We start from the raw sequence: 20,129 nt of genomic DNA on the forward strand, positions 1-20,129 counted from the left end.
ATTATAGAGAATTTTAGTTTGTTTACTCTCGTTTTTCCTGCGTCATGATGTATGTCGTGTAGAGTATTGTGTATGCGACGAGTGATCGATTATATTTGCATTAAGATGATATTATTGTGCCTTTCCTCAAATTTCATGTGAAAAATGTTAGTGACAAGAGAATCGAAATTGTTGGCCGCGTTAAATTGTCTTTCTTCGAAATTTCACAATGATTATTCGATTCGATATGACATTTTGTATTTAACACCGAGCAACGTAATAAGAAAAAGAAAAACGGAACGCGTGTTACGCGTACCGATGAAACGTTTTGCACTTTAGCCTATTAAGGGTATTCGATGGTTTTCGATGACGTAAATTATAATCTAGAATATAATACGATGAACAAGTCCAGAATAGGGTCAGAATATATTCCGCTAGTGGAAGGCGACATGTTGAAAGCGCGATTCGTTTTACCTTTTGCTAAAATAGCATGGTTTACCGTATCTCTGCCCTTTTTCGCATTTATATTTTGTATTATATGGTCTATCGTATACAATTTTGAGCATTCTACCTCTACTCATTGTAAGGTAACTATATTTTCCATGCTGATATAAAATTATGAAAATATTTGCACAAACATAAGTTGTGTGTGCGTGCGCGCTCACGTCTGTATGTATGTATGTAATATTATCTTCTATGCTAGGTTTATAACTTTTTACCATCTGTCTCTGCTGCTATTGGACATTATAGACCACAAAGAGATGTTTGGAAAATTGCAATAGCCATACAGGCTTCGATACGAATTTTAGTATTAGTAATGTATCGTCGTTATTATAAAGAACATATCTATAAATGGGCACAAAATATTTGTAATATTGTGACAGTTACCTATGCTGTTGAAAACATATCTCTTGTAACGTTAACTTTTTGGACATCTGTTGAAAATTATGGTACGTATAAAAGATGTCGGTGCGTGATATATGTTTGAAATATAAAACATAATTTGTATTATTTCAGCCTTCCACAAATTATCTTTCATAACGTTTTTAATAACGTCTTTTATTCATATGCAGATAGCATATTTTATCATGAGAAATTGTCGTAACATTGCTAAGGAATCCTCCGAAGTTACTTCCTTAAAGTGGAAGCGAAGATCCATGATGTTAAATTTAGTCTGTATAATATTTGCCTGTTACTTTTTTTATAGGCACAATAAATATTGTGAACCTCTAGGTGAGTCAATTGATTTCAGCAGAACCAAGTAAACAATAGTAGGTATTCATGAGATGCGCTCATTTCATTGCAGTTTATTCCATGTTTGCTTTAAGTGAATATGGAGTTGTTCTTTCGAATATGGGGTTCCACACGACTGCAGCTTGGGACTTTGCAAATTCGCGTCTCATTATATCAGGAACAGGGTTTAAAATAATTTAACGTAATTTCATATAAATGCAATTGCATTTTTAAGCAACTATGAAAGATACCTCAGCCTTAAATTTTTTCAAATTATCACGATGGAGTTTAAAATCATATCTTTCCACTTACTCAAATTCTATGCTTTACGTTCTATCAACATCGCGACGACGATGAACGTAAAATTAGCAATTTTCATATTTCTATTCGATAATGGTAATTATATAGACTAAAAAATTCCCGAAATAATCAATAGGACAAAGAAGGCAAATAATAAAAGAAGAAAGGAAAGGAAAGGAAGGGAAAGGAAAAGAAAAAAGTGAAAAAGATGGATAGTAGAATTATTGTATCTTGTTATAATAATATTGTGACATAAAGTTAAAATATTATTTTTAGAGAATGTCCTTCGTAATAAGAATGTTTTGTTCCATAAAAAACACAAAATATGTTTTTTTGCATGTTACGATTTACATATACACGAGTCATGAGCACAAGTTATTCTCGTGCATACATTTTCGCACATGCTTATTCTCATAAAACATAAATTTTCAATTTTGCATGTATTATTGGACACAATGAATTTGAGTATTCATTATTTAAATTTCCTTCTAACTAAAGATTAAAGTTTACAGACTCGTTAAAGCTTGAAATCAGTTTCCAGTTTATCGGCAATAAATTTAGCTATTGCCATGGCGCTGGTTGCCGCTGGAGAAGGTGCGTTACGACAATGCATCACTCTACCACCGATACTACCTTTCCCTCCATCGAATACAAAATCGTCTACTAAATTACCATTATTGTCCAATGCCTGTGCTCTAACACCCGCTGGTCCTCTGTGTAAGTAAATAAATGCATTAAAAATGATCGATTGGCCGCGATAGGATAAAATATGAAATATTAGAGTCTTTTGTTTACCTTTTTACGTCTCTAAAGGATACTTCGGGAATAAATTTTTGCAAATCTCTGAGTGCAAGTGGATAAAAAATTGATTTAATCATTTCTTTGCATCCTGGTATAAAGTACCGGAAACAGAGTTTATACAATCCGGGAAATTTTGCCATTTCTATACAGTCTCTTATATTTATATCGCGCCACCTAAGAATATGTCATAATGAGTAATTGCATATTCAAATATTATATACAATTAAAACTTATTAGCTTATGTACCGATAACCCTCTCTGGCAAATGCTAAAACTGCGTTTGGTCCAAGCCATATTTCGCCATTGACCCTAGGAGTAAAATGAACGCCCAAAAATGGGAATCTAGGGTCTGGAACAGGATATATATTGGTGGTGCATAAATGCTTTTTGCTATCGCTCAGCAATAAATATTCGCCTCGGAATGGAACGATACGTGGACTAAGATCACATCCTGTCATTACTGCTAGACGATCCGAGTGTAAACCAGCACACGTTAACACATATTTTGTCGGGATACACTGTGATATAACAACAAGATAAAAAAAAGTTACGCATGATAGAACTATATAGCGCATTATAGAACTTGCGCGTAACATCTAAACGTACTTTATCTTTCGATTGTACTAAAATCGGAGATAATTCTTCCTTGCCTTTGGATTCTGTCATTTCCGAGAAACCGGTAACTTCGTAATTTAAATATACTTTCCCACCCATTTTTTGAAATTCATTGGCAAAATATTTACAAACCACCGCCCAATCGACTATACCTGTCCACGGTGACCATAATGCTTTTTCTCCCTGTACAGCAGATACGTATTATTCCTGTTATTATAGTCTTTGAAACTCGTAATAGTTTTTTCTTATATATATATATATATATATACTAAGATATGTTATATATATATAAGATATACATATATACATATATATGTTTCTTATTTTTACGATTACAAAAACAACACAATAATTTTAATACTTGACATTTAGCTTCGTATTTCGATATACAATCTTTCCCAACTAATTGGAGATCCGGTACGTTATTTTTTATTCCTCGATCATATAAATCGTCCAATTTTTTAATTTGGTCTTTATTTTGAGCTACTATAAGTTTTCCAACTTTGTTGTGAGGTATATCGTGTTTGCAGAAGTATTCATAGGATAGCTTTAATCCTTCCACGCATAGTTTTGCCTGCAATCAGTTCCTGCCGGATCAAAAATCTCTTAACGAAGCGTTATTCTACTGTACAGTTAAAATGTCATATTGTACTCGAGCAAAGCAATATTTCTTTTAAAAGGAAAGAAGAGGAGGCACGTTAAGAAACATGCAATTGTTGCTATGTTTTTACTTTCATACTGCCAGGTTTGTAATAAATTCCAGCGTGTACTACACCGCTATTGTGTCCTGTTTGATGCATCGCCAGAGCGTTTTCTTTCTCAACGATCGCCATCTTTAAGTTAGGATGTCTTATTAACATTTCTCGTGCAGTGGCGCATCCAACAATGCCCCCTCCAACGATAACTAAATCGAACGCGCCACATGATTCTGCACTGAAATTATTTAGTTACAAATAATATGTATTTATAATTTCATTTAATTCGTGCAATTTGAAAGCTGCGCGCTGTACGTTAGTTAGTTTTTAAATTTTGCCATCAGCAGCGGACTGGTCGGGGACATCGGGGAAATTGGGAAAAATCCCTGTGGACCGGTACGGATTTGGTGGCACTCTATCTAAAATTTAATTAATGAACTAAAAATGGAGGACCAGTCGTGTTAATAATATCCCGGTAAAACTGTAAGCCCCAGGCCGTCTCTGTTTACGATATCTCTTTTGGATTAATATCAATTCAGGTCGAATAAATAAAAAGGTATAACACTTTATAAAATCGACTAACCTGGAAGTGGATCTACAACGATATGCACAAATAAGTTGCGGTAACAAAATTCTTTTTGTCAATAATGTAAACATATTTGATTTTGTACGATGATCAACCACATGAAATTTTGCTAAAAAAAAAAGAGAGATGAGAATCAGTTTTTTTCGAAACTCTGAGAAAATAATGTTTCCAAGTATGCGTTAAAACATGTACATATATTGATATTTCGGAAATCATGTGTTATGGCGTGTCATGCTTGAATTCGATTGAGTTTAAAGAAACACCATTATCAAGAATTAACATTACGTTTAGATGTATATGTTTGCACAAAAATACGTGTTTATTTGATTAACCTTTCGTTAATTTGCATTACCAAATTTTCAATGATATTTTTAACATGATGTACATATACAGATATGATAAAAAGCACGTGCGTTAACCAACAATGAAGGAAGAATAACCAAGCGGACCATGAAGCATTCTCTTACCTGCAAATTTTCGAAAAATTGTCATCTCATATGAAATTCTACGTGAAATATCTCCTAATCGTACATTTTTTCGCTTACCGAACCAACAAATATATGCATAGTTGTGACGTCAATTTTCAGTGTGTGCCTGATGTCGCTTGATAAAGTTGTGTAGTATTACCTAGTATGTGGCGCCTCTACGGGTTTCTTTTCATATCATTAAGTTCGTAATTATCCTTGCACGTGGATACATGAATTTTATCTTATCGATTAAAAGCGAAGGAGAGAATCGATGTAGAAAGAAACAAATAAACTTATTTTGTTATTTTAATTAAAATTATGATACACAAGGCGATGCAATCGAGAATCTAGCAATCTGAATTTATTTTTCTTTATTTACGTACGAATTTTCCTTCATCAACATTCTTTTGTCTCTCCTAGTTACCATCGATCTTTTTTTAGGTCCATGAGCGAACGAGATATGATGAAAATTTGTTGCTTGTTGTGATCGGATTTCAAGTAGCACACGTTTAGGTGCGTGTATCACGAGTTATTTAAAAAATCGATGGACGAGGAATATCGAAAAAATGTCATCGAAATGAAAATTTGACAAAATTGTTTATGTTATAACAATTATATAGCAAATAACGTGGACCATTTGCAACTCTTTTCAATAGAATATGACGAAACAACAGGGAAGTATGTATCATTTGTGATTACCAATGGCTTTTATATGATTTTTACGGCTATCTATGTACATGTATACTTACATCGTCTGAAAGTCTAACGATATTAATGACACATTTTTAGAGATGCATAAATGAATCACGAAAAATAATACGTCTATATATATGTATATATGTATGTATGTATATTACATATTAGTGGGTACAGCAAAGGAATAGATACAAAAGAGACGCGAAAGTAGTAAAAAATGAATATTCTGTATGATGGCCGGGTGGTAAATGGCGAATGTCGTCCCTGAACCACAGTGCGCGTCTACGATGCGCAAAGGTACTACGGCGTCGGGAGTCAGTCAACCCGGTGACGTCTCGCAATGTGTGTCGTATGGTGAATTTGTTGTGCCGGTAATTATAAAACTGAAACGAAATAATAGATTTACATACTTAGTTAAATGATAAATTGGTGTAATCACGGTAGTAATTTGAAGATCGAATCGAATCGAAATTTGAGTGGGCTTAGTTGAGAAGAAGTAAGATATACAGTAGTTGCGTTGGGCGTCTCTTGCAAACTGGATCAGTGAAAAATGTAAAGTCGGTACTTTTATGGATCGCATGTGATGTACGTGCAATCGATGGACGAAGGATAATCGAAAGAAAGACAAGATACGAAATGATCTCCCCGAACGAATGTGATTCACTTTGAGAAAAGAGGGTACACCGTTCTGGTGGTGTATCATTGTACCGAATGAATCGAGAAGCCGCCATCGAAATAAAATTTCTAGTTTACCGGAGTGAAAAAGCGGTACATTGCCGCGCGTCGTTATTTTCGTTGGACGAAGGAGCATAATATTGTTGTAGGCGTGGAAAGAAAGGTATGTTGCAGGAGAGAGATCATAGAAAATACAAGAAAGCGTAGCGGGAACGTTCGAAAGAATTGCGAAAGAAGAAAGAGCGTGATCGAAATAGAGAAGAAGCTGAGAGTGCAGGGATTGGAAGAGAGTCAGCAAACGGTTGGTGGAGGTCAGCGAGAAGTAAGTACTCGTACTTGGAAGGCGCGCGCGCGACGAGTCTTTTTCTCGTCGCGAAGATTCGCGAGGACTCGCGAGGATGGAGGACGAGCTACGATGCCCTTGTTGCAAAGAATTATTCGTCGAGCCGGTACTTTTACCCTGTTGGCATGCCCTTTGTCTGGCGTGCGCTGTTAATCTGCAAGCACCCCCGGATTCTCCCCCGGAGTCGACAACCGATTCATCGAACGCGCCAGGATCCGACCAGGAAGCCGATAAACTCTCGATTCTTTCCGAGACGGATTCCGGAGTGGTGTGCAGCAGCACGTCGACCAGCTCGCGACCAGGAAGCTATGTTGGCACACCCGGAAACGGAGGCTTTCCACCGTCAGGAGGCACTTTGTGTCTCTCCTGTCCCGTTTGTCAGAAAACCGTTTACTTCGACGAAGGAGGGGCTCACAATTTGCCCAAGTACAGGGCCATGCAACATATCGTAGAGAAATATCAAGAATCGAGAAACACGAGACTGCAATGTCAAATGTGCGAAGCCGAACCTCGGGACGCGACTGTCGCCTGCGAGCAATGCGAGGTTGGTTAACGCTCCTCTGTACTTTTCTTTCCTCGCGTTTCTTCTCTTCTCTTCCCGATTCTTCTATTCTTCTATCTTGTTCTATATCCATCCGATCGCTGCGAATGTATCCGCTATAAACTTTGACATACACGCGAGTAAAACGCGTATGCAAATGTCCATACGTCATCCGTCAGTTTGTTTCAGTGGCGCGATAACCTGCTACGTAATTACGCGATTAAAAATATCCCTTTCTTTGTTCTTACGTTTTTACGTTTCTCGATGATTACGATCGACAAGCGTCGAGTCGAAATTAAGGAAACGCATCTGGCGCGTGAAGAAGTCGAGACGAAACCGAGAGTAGTATTTTTACGTATGTTTATTTACCTTTTCGAACGTATCGATCGGATAGAATCGGTGAATCGACGTTTCGCGTAGACGAAAGATAAAATTTCGACGAAAACTAAAAGATTCGGCGATGGTTGTTTTAGGTGTTGTACTGCGACGGATGCAGAGAATCATGTCATCCGAAAAGGGGACCTTTGGCAACGCACAATCTGGGCCCGCCTCGGGGCAGCTGGCAATCGAACGGAGGTAAAGGTGCTCGCGGCCCTGCCATGGAAACTACACCGCTATGTACCGATCACAACGGCGAAACGTTGACGCTTTACTGCGCTCTTTGCAAGATCGCAATATGCGCTCTTTGTCTTCGAGATCGTCACGCAGCCCATCCCCACGATGTACTGCCGTTAGCCGCAGCCTGCAAAGCCCAAAAGGTAAGTCTTTTTATCTTTTATTCTTGGCCAACGAATATCGACGAATCTTCGTGGTCGCGATGTTTCTACGGATAATGGAACAGAACAATCCGGCTCTGTTATCAGACAAGCATTATCTCTACTGTCTTCGCCCTTGGTTCGAAGCAATGACGGATTTGTCAGTGACCTTGACGAAACTAGTTCTAAGTTCATTTACGGAGCACGATCATTGTGACTATTTTGGTACATGCGGCAACTAGAGATCAACGACCGCCGCCGCAGCTAAAGCGAGAGAAAAGTGGAGGAAATTATTGGATCGACTTACGCTGGATATATCGCTCTATATCTGTGACGCGATAATTCTTCCAAACTTGCGCACACCTGTCTGTTTACATCGCTTTCGCGATCTTGCTGTTCGTTTCGTTTATCGATCGATCGCCTTCTACCGACGATTCGATGTAAATAACAGCACGTCGCATCGCCACAACGTGCTACATAATTATGAATCGAATACCAGCGGCGACATAGTTTCTCGTTATTTGGAGCTGTACACGAGCGCGTCTCTCAACAAAATTCGAAATATCAAAGACACGGTTCTTTATCTCATTGTACCTTTCTATGTAACTTTAACGAATCGACGTTGCAGGATGCGATAACCTAACGAATAGTCGCGCGATCGATGTATATCCGTTATTAAGCCGGCATACATAAGCGCGTATGCGTTTAGAAAGAGAGAAAAGAGTACGTTTCCTCGACTAATTGTTCGCGTAATCGTGATCGCATCCGGCTTGCCATGGGAGCGTAAAATTTGTATTGTTCGATTCTTCGAAACGAGAATGGGGCTCGATGAATCCGAAGAAAAAAGGTCGTCCACACGTGGCCTTTCCGCGTACAATCGAGAGCATAGAAGAAATTGGAGCGCGCATCGTGTTCTTATTATATTTTCACCCCTCGATATTCGATTCTGTTCTCGTATCCTTTCGCGCGTACGCACGGCTCTTTCATCTCGTTCTCACGCAGCTATCCTCGATGCGACGATTCTGACGAGGCAGTAAGACGATAAAACGACGCGACGTCTCGTTGTTTCGTCGATAACGCGATACAGCTCGGATAAGTTTCGAGCCTGGAGTAACAACTCGAAAGGTATAGAGGAACGGGTAGAAAATCGAAAGACCGATGTCTTGGCAAAGGCGAATACCCAAGTACGCGAAACCTTCTAGACGAGTCGCGTATCATTAGATTCCATAAATGGAAACTTGTCGGAAAATGGCTCGGTAGTTGTGTACGCGTACGTACATACACATACAACGTAAGATGCCTTTCATACGCGTGACTAGCAGCTGGTTTGTTAGATGTCGACGACGATACATGGAACAGAGATGAATCCTCGAGGAAAGGCTAGAACGGCCGACCGCGTCTTCGTTAATGCCACGACTGTGGCTACGGCTGTACGTCCGCGGTTCTTACTTTTCTCCTTCTTCGCCTTTATTTTCCTTTCTTCTTTAATATTTTCTTTCTCCCGTTTTTTTTCTCTCTTTCTTTGCGACGCGATTTAACGTACCGCCTCGAAATGAAAACCGCTTTGAAACGACGTCGTCGCTAATAACGTTTAATATGGTTTCATTTCTCGCCGAGTATTTTAAGACTATGTTCGTTTTGGCAAACGACTCGTATTCGTAGCGAAAAATGGAACATAAAGCGAAGAAGCATTATTCCGTTCGAGGTGCATCTAGTCAGTTCGATCAAGCGCTATCTATAAAGTTCGTCCGGCTGACGAAGCCCCGATATTTGTATATCCCGCAATAAATCGGTGATAACGGTTCGATGCTACGATTGAAGTAACGTCAGTATGGAATCGCGTCTGTTCACGAGCGAGATATTAGTCGTCTAGTTGTGTCGTCGATATGTCATTGCACGAGGACCATGCTATCGCGGATGATAATACATTTTGTCCAGCTTAGCATAAAGAGGGACGTTTCTAGCGAGATAGAGAGCGCGAATATTTCACGAAAATTGACATCTTGAGATAAAGAGGAGAACGGGCGCGTTCTAAATAAACGCGGTGAAAGTAGAAAGAGTCATGTAAGTGGTTGGAAACGCGCGCGAAGAAGATGAAGAGGGTGGATGGAATTGAGTTCTATGGCTGACAGATGGTCGACGGAAGAGCACCACCCGCGTTTAAATTTCAGGGGCAGAGACGAGAATCTGCGCGTCGTACGTTCGAACTTGATGCAGTGGCCGGCATTCGCTTCGAAGGAATTTTCCAAAAATTTCTGCTGAATTGGTAGACGAGTTGTTACAGTGTACACAATTTCGGGGAAAAAGGGGAATTGGGAATCGCGGTAAGAGAATTACGAGGCGAAGATGAAGGGGAAACGGCAAGTGCAACGGGGACGCGAAAGCTTACAAACGAAAATAGTTCTTGAAACAGTGCCAGACTTTGATACTCTGTATGGGTGCTCCCGTAGGTAAATAAACAAAAGGTACGTATACGCGTGCGTAGACGCGCGTATTGGAAAAAGTATGCGCACGGGATGCTCTTGCGCCATACGCTTTTACCGTCGAAACGTCTGGTTTTCGTGTAATTTATTCGCTTACATCGAACAAGTAACGCAAGATCGAGCCGTTGCGTATACGCAAATTTTCTTCTCTGCGTCGATCTATCGCTTTTTAGGTGATCCCATTTTGTCTCCGCGCACAGCAGAGAATTCGATATAATATCGTAATTATCAGACGTCAAATTACCGATATATTTAGAGTTAGCCGGTGAATTCGTTAGCAGAGGGAAGCGTCTGACGCTCGTTACGGGAGTACTATTCATAGAAATGTCGGCAGAATGTCTCAGATATTTATGGTGGCTTGATCGGTCGTGATAAAGTGATGCGCGATACACGCACAGGGTCAGAGGCTAGCCAAGGATGAAAACGCACGTCTTATTACATAGTGCTGCTACGCACGAAATGTGCCGTGGCGTGCCATGGCGTGAAGATTTCCTCGCCAGCGCCCCCGCATTCTCTTTCCTTTTCTCTGTTACTCGTCCTTTGATTCCCCTCCAACCGAATCGGCGTGTTTCATTGCGAATTTAACGATGGAAAATGCACCCTAGTCGAGTCGATAAGTTGCTCTTTCTCTCCCCCTCTTTTCCCCTCCTGTTTGCTCCCTTCTGGTTCCCTCGTTTCATACGTGAATAAATTTCTCTTTCTGCAGTCTCGATAAACGCTATTCGGTTCGTTGGAAACATCTTTCGTAGCAGAGAATGATCGAATGGTATGTGGTGCCGTTATGGTTCAAGGAACGAGCCGTCTTATGGTTCGTCGTCCACGACGTGTAAGTACGAGTCGCGGTCGCTTCGTTTCCTTCCCTTTCATCTTCTAAAAATATCGTCCTGATAACTTGCAAATTTTTTGCTTACGGATTCGAAGATGCTCCGGTGGCTCGCAGCTGTAGAAGCCTTCTATGTTTCGAATTTTCTACGAAAAATCCAATTTGGAAGCGTGCGGCGTAAATACGAGGCAGAAGGATGGCTGAAACGAAGCTGAAAAAAGTGGTGAGTCACTGTTTAAGGGTAGGGAACGCGTAATAAATACGAAGGTAGAGTAGTATCTGTGCGTGGCGTAGGGTGCGTAAGGAACGGGCCGACTTCTTTTATGTCGGTTACTTTAGGATACGACACGTGCCGTAAATTGGCCGCCAAGTGGGGGATTAATCGTCTTTTTAAATTTACTCTACGATCTTTCAAACGTGTTTATCTACGATACTTTCGAACTTTCGCGTAAACGATAACGTAAATCGCGATTCAGAGGCAAAGGAGCACGTACGTGCGAAAAGAGATAGAATATTTGACCGGGGGTTGATATTTCTGGCGAATCGATGGCGAGCTGTACGCGCGCACGCCTGTGGAAAGTGTAAGGGTCTGCAGGCGAACGCGAAGGTTTGTTTCTGTCAGGAGCCCCATGAGGGAGCTTTGCCATCTCGCGATATATGTATATGTGTACACACAAGTATACATTGTGCTTAGATAGTACGATACCATGATTACGCGTTTCGGCAATTAGTACATAATCTCGCTCGACTTCGGTGAAAATGTTACCGAATTTATTCCTTATCGAACGACGTAGTTTTAGTTACAATTGGCCTGTAAGTAGCGATTATGGTTGCGTCTACGATACGTTCGTTATCGATACGATTCAGCAACGTGAAGCGAAAAGACAGCTGTCGAGGACCGATGGAATCTGGCACAAACGTTGATTCGATCAATCGACGTATCAATCAAGGTCTATCTACCACCGTATTATATAAGTTATCGAAGTCGATTAACGCAACGAATTAAAGTTGTCTGCTCCTGTTTGTCACGTAGATGTACGCAAGTTGGCCAACCGGTAGTGGTAGTCGTGGTCGAATAGAACACAATCGATTTCAGTCGAAGCCGCCGTTCCTCCGCATGCCAGACATCGTCGTTGAAACAGCTCGAAAATGGGTGTTTTCTGTCTTTTGTATCTATCTGTGTCGTGATACACCGATATGCGTATTGTCGATATATGCGCGTAACATAAAACGTAGTCCATAGCGGAGCTCTATCGCTTCCTTCCTCTCTTCCTTTCATCTCACATCGTTGATCGAACATCTATTCACCGAGATTTTATACGCGTGACGGATAGTCGCCAGTATAAAAGTATCAACTTCCTCGGTTTCGCATCGGTATCGTTCGTAACTTGGAACGATGACTTTGTTCTGGTTAACGTTAAGTAAGAAGGACGATACAAAGCAGAAAGAAGGAAGGGTGTTGCCACTGTCTGATGAAAATGCAGTGCGCCGTGATTTACGAACGAGAGGATAGAGCGAACGGTCGTCGACCTGGCTTTTAATTCGACATCGTCGACATTTGTCGCGTCGTCGTGACGCTTCTAGATTGCGGTAAACGACGCGCGATCTTCCTTACGACTCGTAGATTTTGCCACGGATAAGCGACGACGTCCTAAGGAAGTTTTCCTTTGCGATATCCATCGAGAATTAAGCGACACCGAACGGATATCTCGAAACGATCTTCCCTACCTGTTTCTCGACAAGCTGATACGATCGTTAACTGTTTCTCGATCGAAACGGCGTCGAAAACGATACGGACAAAATCTCCTCGTACATAGTTTACATTCTGTACGAATTGCGCTCGGAAAAAGCCATCAGAGAGAATATCGGTGAGTTACAACGATACGTACACGATGCGCGCATAAAGGAAGTCTCGAGAAAGGAGAATGCTTGGCGAGATCGATCCGAGCACCCTCGACTGTTGCGATTACTTACAACGAGTAGCCCAGCGAGATTCGATCGAGCCACTTAATTAACGTTTCCTGCGCCGCGACGCATCGTTTCGGTATCCGCGATACGCCAGCCGATATCTCGTCAACGAAAGAAACACGCGGATCGAAAAATCTTGCCAACTAACCGCAACGAATAAGAGAAGCGACCGACTTGTTAACCAGAGAATTTCCGAAGAATTCGACGATGGCGGTGCGGTATTGCCAATCGTCCGTAGGATTTCCTTTGGAAAGTTAACGAGTAAAATTGCGGAAATTAGCTAGGACGAAGCTGCGGTCGTAGCTAATCCGTAGCAAGAGTAACTCGATTACATCCTGGCACAAACTACCGACGCGACGTTCGTCTAGTTCGGTAGATATCGAAAAGCCAGCAGCCAAACAGACAGACGAACGAAGGGATATACGGGAACAACAAAATCGATACTGTAGTTCGTTCGGCGCCTCGGTAAGAGTGTTAAGGGAAAATGCAAATTCGGCGTTAACGCGATAATCGTTTGATGCGGTTACAGACGGAGCTCTCGCAAAATTTGCAACAACTATCGGAAAGAGCCCGCTCGACGACGGAATTCATTCAGAGGCTCAAGGGAATGACGGACAAAGTGCACGTGAGTATTTACCTTGAACGTTCCTCTTAAATTTCCCCTCGTCAGGTTTGGTCTCCGTGAAATTACGCAAGGACTATACGCGCGATAATTACATCAGCTGCTTCCCTTTCTCTCTTTGCCGCACTCTTCCTTCTTCTCTTTCTCGTCCGTTTTCCCGTATCGACGATTCCTGCTCCTTTCGCTCATTCGCCTCTGTATCCGCTAGTTGGTAGCGTCCGCCGCATCGCTTTGTCCACGCTGATATATCGGCGCGTCCATGTCGCCAACGCCAATACTTCGACGTCTCAGCGTCCTATGCGTCCTGCTCCTACGCTGTCAATTAGAGATCATCGTTTGAAATGACAAAAGACACGCAGCGAATGTACGGTACACGAGGGAGCGATAAATATTTGACGAATCGTGTAATCGTATCCTTTTCGTTCGAACGAACGGAACTTTGACGATTTTCACGTATGTTGACAGGAGGAGTGCGTCACGTTAGAGGAAGAGGTGGAGGATAGGGTGGCGAATTTGGTGAGTCTTTTACAGGCGAGAAAATCTCGACTGATCGAAGCGGCGCGGCAAACCCGCGAGGCGAGAGTGCGTTCTTTGCGGGATCAAGTGGCCAGATGCGCGTCTCACCTACAGGCGACCACCGCGCTTCTCACCTTTTGCATCGAAGCCTTAAAAGAAAACGATAGCGCGGCTTTTCTCCAAATCGGTGGAATGCTCTCGGTCAGAGCTGCCACCGCTGCTGGCTCTTGGGGTGGCGCCGAGGGAGTCCAAGAAATCGCTCGACTGCCGTTGCTCGATCTTACTTTGGATGACAAACCGTTGCGTCGCGCTATCGATCAACTTACCTTTGTTCAGTTGAAACGTAAGCCCTCTCTCTCTCTCTCTCTCTCTCTCTCTATATATATATATATATATATATATATATATCTGTCTCTCTCTCTTTCTCATCTGCTCCCCTTTTCCCACTCTCCGCTTCACGTTCGAATCGATCCGATTCGATCCTTTTTTACGCTTTTCTCTGTATCACGATCCCGTCGATTTACTTCCTTTTCGTTTCTTCTTTCTTAACCGCGAGACAAACCAAAGGCTCGAACATCGAGTTGTACTTTGTAACGTGTAAATGAGGGTAATTATTTCCTCTTTCGACATCGACATCTCTGGTTTGTCGAGGGTGCAAGAAAAAGAACAAAGAAAGATGCATTGTACGAAAATTGCTTCGTTTCGTGACATTGGTCGAATGTAAACTGTTTGCCTTATGTTGGACGCAGCATCGGAAGGAGAAGAACGATTCCCGATCGCAGGTAATTGGACGAAGGAATCGAAACTTTCCAACTCGCGTTTCTGTTTATTGACGACAAATTTTTGTGTAACTTCGCGGTATACTTTTCTAAGTATGGTTTGTTTGAACAGGCGTTTTTGCCTCTCTCTCTCTCTCTCCCCTTTCTGTCTGTCTGTTTCTCTCTCTCTCTTTCTCTCTTTCAAGAAGGTTAACCCAAGTCCGGACAGTTCGCAAAAACGACATCACGCTTATATGCTTTTAATTTCATAAAAGAGTTTCGCGCAAATATCTCCAGCCGAATCGTGTTCTCGACGTTCGCCGATCGTACGAAAGTTTCAGTCCCTGCGAGATTCTCGAAGAAGTTTTATCGGCGAGCCTCGTCTCTACAGCGTATCTAGAGATTCTATGGGTAGTTGGAAGCTCTTTCGCAAGAAACAGCGAAGAATCGCCTTTGTGTTTCTTTCTTTCTTTCTTTCTGATTTTATCGGTTGGTTGTCGCTGGTTGGAGACGTGTAGCTGGGAATTTTTGTAGCCCCTGGAGCCCCGATATTGATACCGGAAGAATGCAGCGCGGAAAACAACAGCGTGACAGTCGCTTGGCAACCTCCACCTGGACACGGAATCGTAGGGTGCGCCGGTCAACGAGGTCCTGCGATCGAGGGGTACCTATTGGAACTGGACGATGGGTGCGGCGGCGAGTTCAGGGTAAATAAGAAATTTTTCGCTCAGCGTCGCGTCCACCGCTCGACGAATATAGTGAGACGATTGGCGAACGATACACGGCGCATCGAAGTTGTATTCCATCGAGAATCCAGCTGTCTGAATGAATTGTCTCGTCGTGTGTTTGATCAGGAAGTATACTGTGGTCGAGAGACGATCTGCACCGTGGACGGATTGCATTTCAATTCTCTGTACAACGCCAGAGTGAGGGCGTTCAATAGCGCCGGGGAAGGCGAGTATTCGGAGTTGATCGGTCTTCAGACAGCCGAGGGTGAGTCTCCCTTTCTTTCTCTACTTTCTTACGCTTCGCCTAGCGTCGCTATATCCCGTCTTTTTGTCATTTTCTCCGTCGTGTCCCGATGCGTTTCTCACCGAGAGTAAATCGTCGCGGAACGAACAAATATCAACGGTTACGAGAGATGGAGCGACGGCCGATCGATTTCCAGCAGAACGTGTGTCGAGATAAATGAAAACCTCGGCTCGTCGGCGCCGACGACGATATTTGTACGAGACGCGATTGGACGACGCTGACGCAATTTCGAGAATATTCATCGTCGACTAGGATTTATCGAAGCGATACGCGTCTCAAGAGTATATCGGGAACGAAAATCCGATTTGGCCGCGACATTTCGATATACGCGAGCATGTAAGGTGTACATATATCGGTATCGCGCGAGCCTTAGCCGTGGTTCCGGTTTCTATCTCGCGCGGTGTTCCATTTCCACTACTCGCAGCGACGACGACATCGACCAGAGCGTGTAGTAGTCGCATCGAGTTTGTCCACTCGATTTCGTCGGTCGTCATTCGAGAACAATGGTAGAGTAGAAACCGAGCGACGAGCAGAATCGATCGTTCGATTATTTAACGGCACGGGGATCCGTATCGCTTTGTTGAACAGTGGCGTGGTTCTCGTGGGCGACCGGGGCATCCGGTATACCACAGGAGGTATCAATTTCCGAGGATGCGATGAGCGCGTCCTGCGAAGGCTACGAGCATCGAGTCGTCCTCTCGAGCGTCGGATTTTCACGGGGCGTCCATTATTGGGAGCTGACGATCGATCGTTATCACAGCGACACCGATCCGGCGTTCGGTATAGCCAGAGCCGAAGTATCGCGAGATCGAATGCTCGGTGAGTTGATTTACGTAGCGTCGCCGATCACGGCCACCGAAATTCTCTAACAGCGATTTCACCCGTAGGCAAGGACGATAAAGGTTGGAGCATGTACATAGATCGGCAACGTTCTTGGTTCATGCACGGCGGGGGACACGCGCAAAGAACCGAAGGTGGCGTGCAACAAGGCTCGACGGTGGGCGTTCTCTTGGATCTGGACACGACGCATACGCTTCGTTTCTTCGTCAACGACCAGCCGCAAGGGGGAATCGCGTTTCGCGATCTGTACGGCGTGTTTTATCCAGCTGTCAGCTTGAATCGCGGGGTGACCGTCACTTTGCACACAGCCTTAGACGTCCCTCGTCACCTGTTGGCGTTGCACGAGGAATACATGACGGACGCGATTCAGAGCTAGGGGTACCTAAGTGTCCTGAAGAAGGGCCTCTTGCAGGAAGTCGGCTCGCTCGGTTCCGCTTCGGCTCCGACCGACAAATCGTCCAGGGAATTCAACGGTCAGCTCGAGAAGATCGTCGAGGAGTGCCTCGGTGAGACCAACTGATGTACGACCGGTTAACGATGATTTTTCAAATGTAAATCTAGTTTTTCTTCTGCAGATATCGAGCAATCACTCGATATTTTATTCTCTATTGGAAAATGTACTTTGTCGGTTTTTTGGAGATCACCGTGCTAGTTTTTGTTTTTACGTTCGTAAATGGTTCGTGGCCTCTCGTAAAGTACACGCGAGGTAACCAGCGTGCGTCTGGTTGCCCGTCGATCCATCGTTCACGTTCGGCGATATCGTTTCGATGAAACGATGTGCCTTTTAACGAGATTTTGCCAATCTTTCTCGGCGAATAAACGGAATTTTATAAAAGGGAAAGTATGTCTGGACGACGTCGAATCGAAATATCCATTTATTCTATTCTGCAAACGGCGATTCTTACGACGCGCGGAATTTTCTCGAGTTTTCGTGCAAAATCACTGCCAATAGCAAGATTTATCGAATCGAAGACTGCCATTCTCGATAAGTAGGTAAGCCGAAACGTTTTCCGTCTAACGATCATCAGCGCGGTCGTATTCTTATCCATATCGATACGTATAAGTGTAGTAGTCGCGTAGGCGTAAGATAAACTCTATTGATATTTAGTAAGATGCATTGCGAGAAATAAAAGGAAGGGAGGAACGTACAGAGGAAAAAAAGAACGCGAACAAGCAAATACGCTACGAAGAAACAAGCACGCATGCACGTAAACTCGTAAGCTTTAACGAAAAGTAACGAGTCGAGTAAACGTTTTCTAGTCCCCGATAGAAGTTTCCGTCTACCCTTCTCCGTGTTCGGTTTTGTCGCGCCCATCTTTCCAATTACTTGCTTTAATCGCTCTATTTTTCGTCACTTTTCATGTTGTTGTTTTCCTTTTCTCCCCTTTTCTGTTCACATACTATTTTTTACCTAGAAATATGCGAGCGACCATTTCTCAGCTTCGTTCGAAGCGAAAACTGCGAGTATTCGAGAACTTAAGCTTATTTAAAATAAATGTTGCAGCGCACACTCGTGAAACTGTCCCTCCCGTCAGCGAGAGGGATCAAGATCGGCGTTGTACATATCTGTATATATATATTTCGATTGTATTTCCGATAAATTTGCCAACTGTATTTACAATCCTATCAATAAAACACACCAAAAACTGATATAGGCCGCTCGATGACGATCGTCTCTATGCTACCCAGCAAATTATACCGATACTCGGTCGCGCATCAAACGCCGCATGACTTGTAATCGAGTAGGAGGATATGTCGCCAAGTGGGCGATAGGAATACAATGTCGAAATTAAATAAAACTCGTTAAAGCGTTTCGCTAATTTGTTACTCCAATGATAAGACCGTTAGAACGTTGCTGATATGGTCTCCCATTACCACTGAGTCGCAGGTTAAGAAACGAGCAAGTAATCTGCGGTTCTGTCGGATGGGAAATATAAGATAAAATAAGCGGAGCTAAGTAGGCCGATAGCTCGAATTACGTCGGTAACGTAATTATCGATGTCACGGTGCTACTTATTCTCTTTGTCCTACTATTATTGGCTGGGAAAGTTGCAAGCAAATTTTAACGAGATGCGACGTAAACTTTGCCGATGAATACGAAGGATAAAAATCGGATATCGATCGAGACGATACCAGACAGGAGGCAGACCGGACGTTTCGAGTCGGAAACCGTGAACAAACGAAAGAAAATTGTCGCGAAGATGGCGAGGGAGGACGAGAGAGCGAGAGGCCTCGAGTTACCTCCCGCTGAGCAAACCAGAAGCCAGGAAAGTGGCGCAACGCCACGGTAGAAGAATCACCGCGGAGTTTCGTCTTTCACCGCAAAATCGAGCCGGGAGGAAGCAAAGCTTGTATCTCCGTTTGTTTTTAAAAATCGTAGCAGCTTCCGTAGCGAAACGCGTGCCGGTTGCGCTTTCCCCCTCCTATTCCTCTTACTCCTGTTACTATTACCACCACTACTACTATCGTTACTACTACGTTTTTCCTCTATGTCGAGAACTGAAATACGCGTTAAGTTCGCATCGAGATACTCCTTTATTTGTGCGCTGAATTATCGATAATCGAAACGGTCTGTTACCGCCAATTCGCGGTGAACAATGGATTCTCTCATTGATACGTTCGACATGTTGTCCACGAAAAAAAGTTGGATGTCGAAACGAGGATGAGAAATAAAAGCAGACAAACTGGCATGGGACTGCTATCACCCTATATTCGAGCTAACCAAATCAATCGTTCGATTCATACATAATTACTTTCGGGGAGGTAAAGCTTCGAACAACACCCGTGCGCGTTTAACCTTTCCAGACAGCAGGATGATCGATACAGTGCGCTGTATGAGCGGTGCAACGGGGAACTACTACAACGAGACAATTCTCGTTCCTGTCCCTTGATCGATCGATTCAATCTAGTGAATAAATGCGTGAAAGGATTCTTAGGGGAGGGAGTGTCATTTCCGTAGACGATTCCGAGAACGTTCGACCCAAGAACATCGATGGAAGAATCAAATGCGCCGAAAGTGCGGGGACACGTTCGCGTTCGATTTAATCTCGGATCAGACCAAGGATTAGCAGCGGCCTATCGTGCCCGACCAGCGATTTGTCTGTGCGACAAGAAACGGATTATCGCGTCGCGTTCAACCTATCGGATAAAGTCGAATCCTTCGACGATACACGTACGAGAGAAAGAAAGGAAACGTTCGTTGCGATTTTCACACGGCATCTTCCGTATCGTTTCACTTCGAACGCTAAGATATTTTTTATTCAGATAGATTTCAACCTTTATATTTATACAAACAGCCCGAACAATGAAGAGAATTTTTTGTTTCATTGTTTGTTATTGGTAAAGAAAAAAAATTCTCTCGTCGATTTGTAATAGTTATTCGTAATTAGAAAACAAAAAAA

At 43.0% G+C, this 20,129-nt stretch overlaps 3 protein-coding genes across 5 annotated transcripts; 2 read left to right on the forward strand and 1 right to left on the reverse strand.

Moving 5' to 3' along the window:
• The first annotated feature begins 44 nt into the window (after nt 1-44).
• On the forward strand, nt 45-1,787 carry LOC100749637 (post-GPI attachment to proteins factor 2). Its single transcript, XM_003488528.4, has 4 exons — nt 45-566; nt 683-929; nt 997-1,212; nt 1,286-1,787. Exons 1-4 carry the CDS (start codon nt 336-338, stop codon nt 1,411-1,413), a joined length of 822 nt encoding a protein of 273 aa, XP_003488576.1. The 5' UTR covers nt 45-335; the 3' UTR covers nt 1,414-1,787.
• LOC100749758 (L-2-hydroxyglutarate dehydrogenase, mitochondrial) lies at nt 1,725-4,850 on the reverse strand. 2 transcript variants are annotated; one of them, XM_003488529.4, is made up of 8 exons: nt 4,755-4,850; nt 4,207-4,318; nt 3,660-3,861; nt 3,290-3,502; nt 2,920-3,111; nt 2,560-2,831; nt 2,308-2,487; nt 1,725-2,225 (listed from the first exon to the last, which is right to left on the reverse strand). In XM_003488529.4, the coding sequence occupies exons 2-8, from the start codon at nt 4,278-4,280 to the stop codon at nt 2,030-2,032; spliced, it is 1,329 nt and encodes a 442-aa protein (XP_003488577.1). In that variant the 5' UTR covers nt 4,281-4,318; nt 4,755-4,850; the 3' UTR covers nt 1,725-2,029. The 2 variants fall into 2 exon arrangements, with proteins under 2 accessions (XP_003488577.1, XP_012239625.1); XM_012384202.3 differs by having other exon boundaries at nt 4,677-4,843.
• Nucleotides 3,885-18,383, forward strand: LOC100749878 (E3 ubiquitin-protein ligase TRIM9). Of its 2 annotated transcripts, XM_003488530.4 has the most exons (11): nt 3,885-4,106; nt 5,118-5,354; nt 5,466-6,934; nt 7,405-7,689; nt 13,490-13,585; nt 14,048-14,441; nt 14,848-14,880; nt 15,391-15,563; nt 15,711-15,849; nt 16,477-16,707; nt 16,776-18,383. In XM_003488530.4, the coding sequence occupies exons 3-11, from the start codon at nt 6,446-6,448 to the stop codon at nt 17,102-17,104; spliced, it is 2,169 nt and encodes a 722-aa protein (XP_003488578.1). In that variant the 5' UTR covers nt 3,885-4,106; nt 5,118-5,354; nt 5,466-6,445; the 3' UTR covers nt 17,105-18,383. The 2 variants fall into 2 exon arrangements, with proteins under 2 accessions (XP_003488578.1, XP_012239732.1); XM_012384309.3 differs by lacking the exon at nt 14,848-14,880.
• Nucleotides 18,384-20,129: the final 1,746 nt, after the last annotated feature.

Source organism: Bombus impatiens, unplaced genomic scaffold, assembly GCF_000188095.3.
Source record: "Bombus impatiens unplaced genomic scaffold, BIMP_2.2 scf_0248, whole genome shotgun sequence".
NCBI classification, from domain to species: Eukaryota; Metazoa; Arthropoda; class Insecta; order Hymenoptera; family Apidae; genus Bombus; species Bombus impatiens.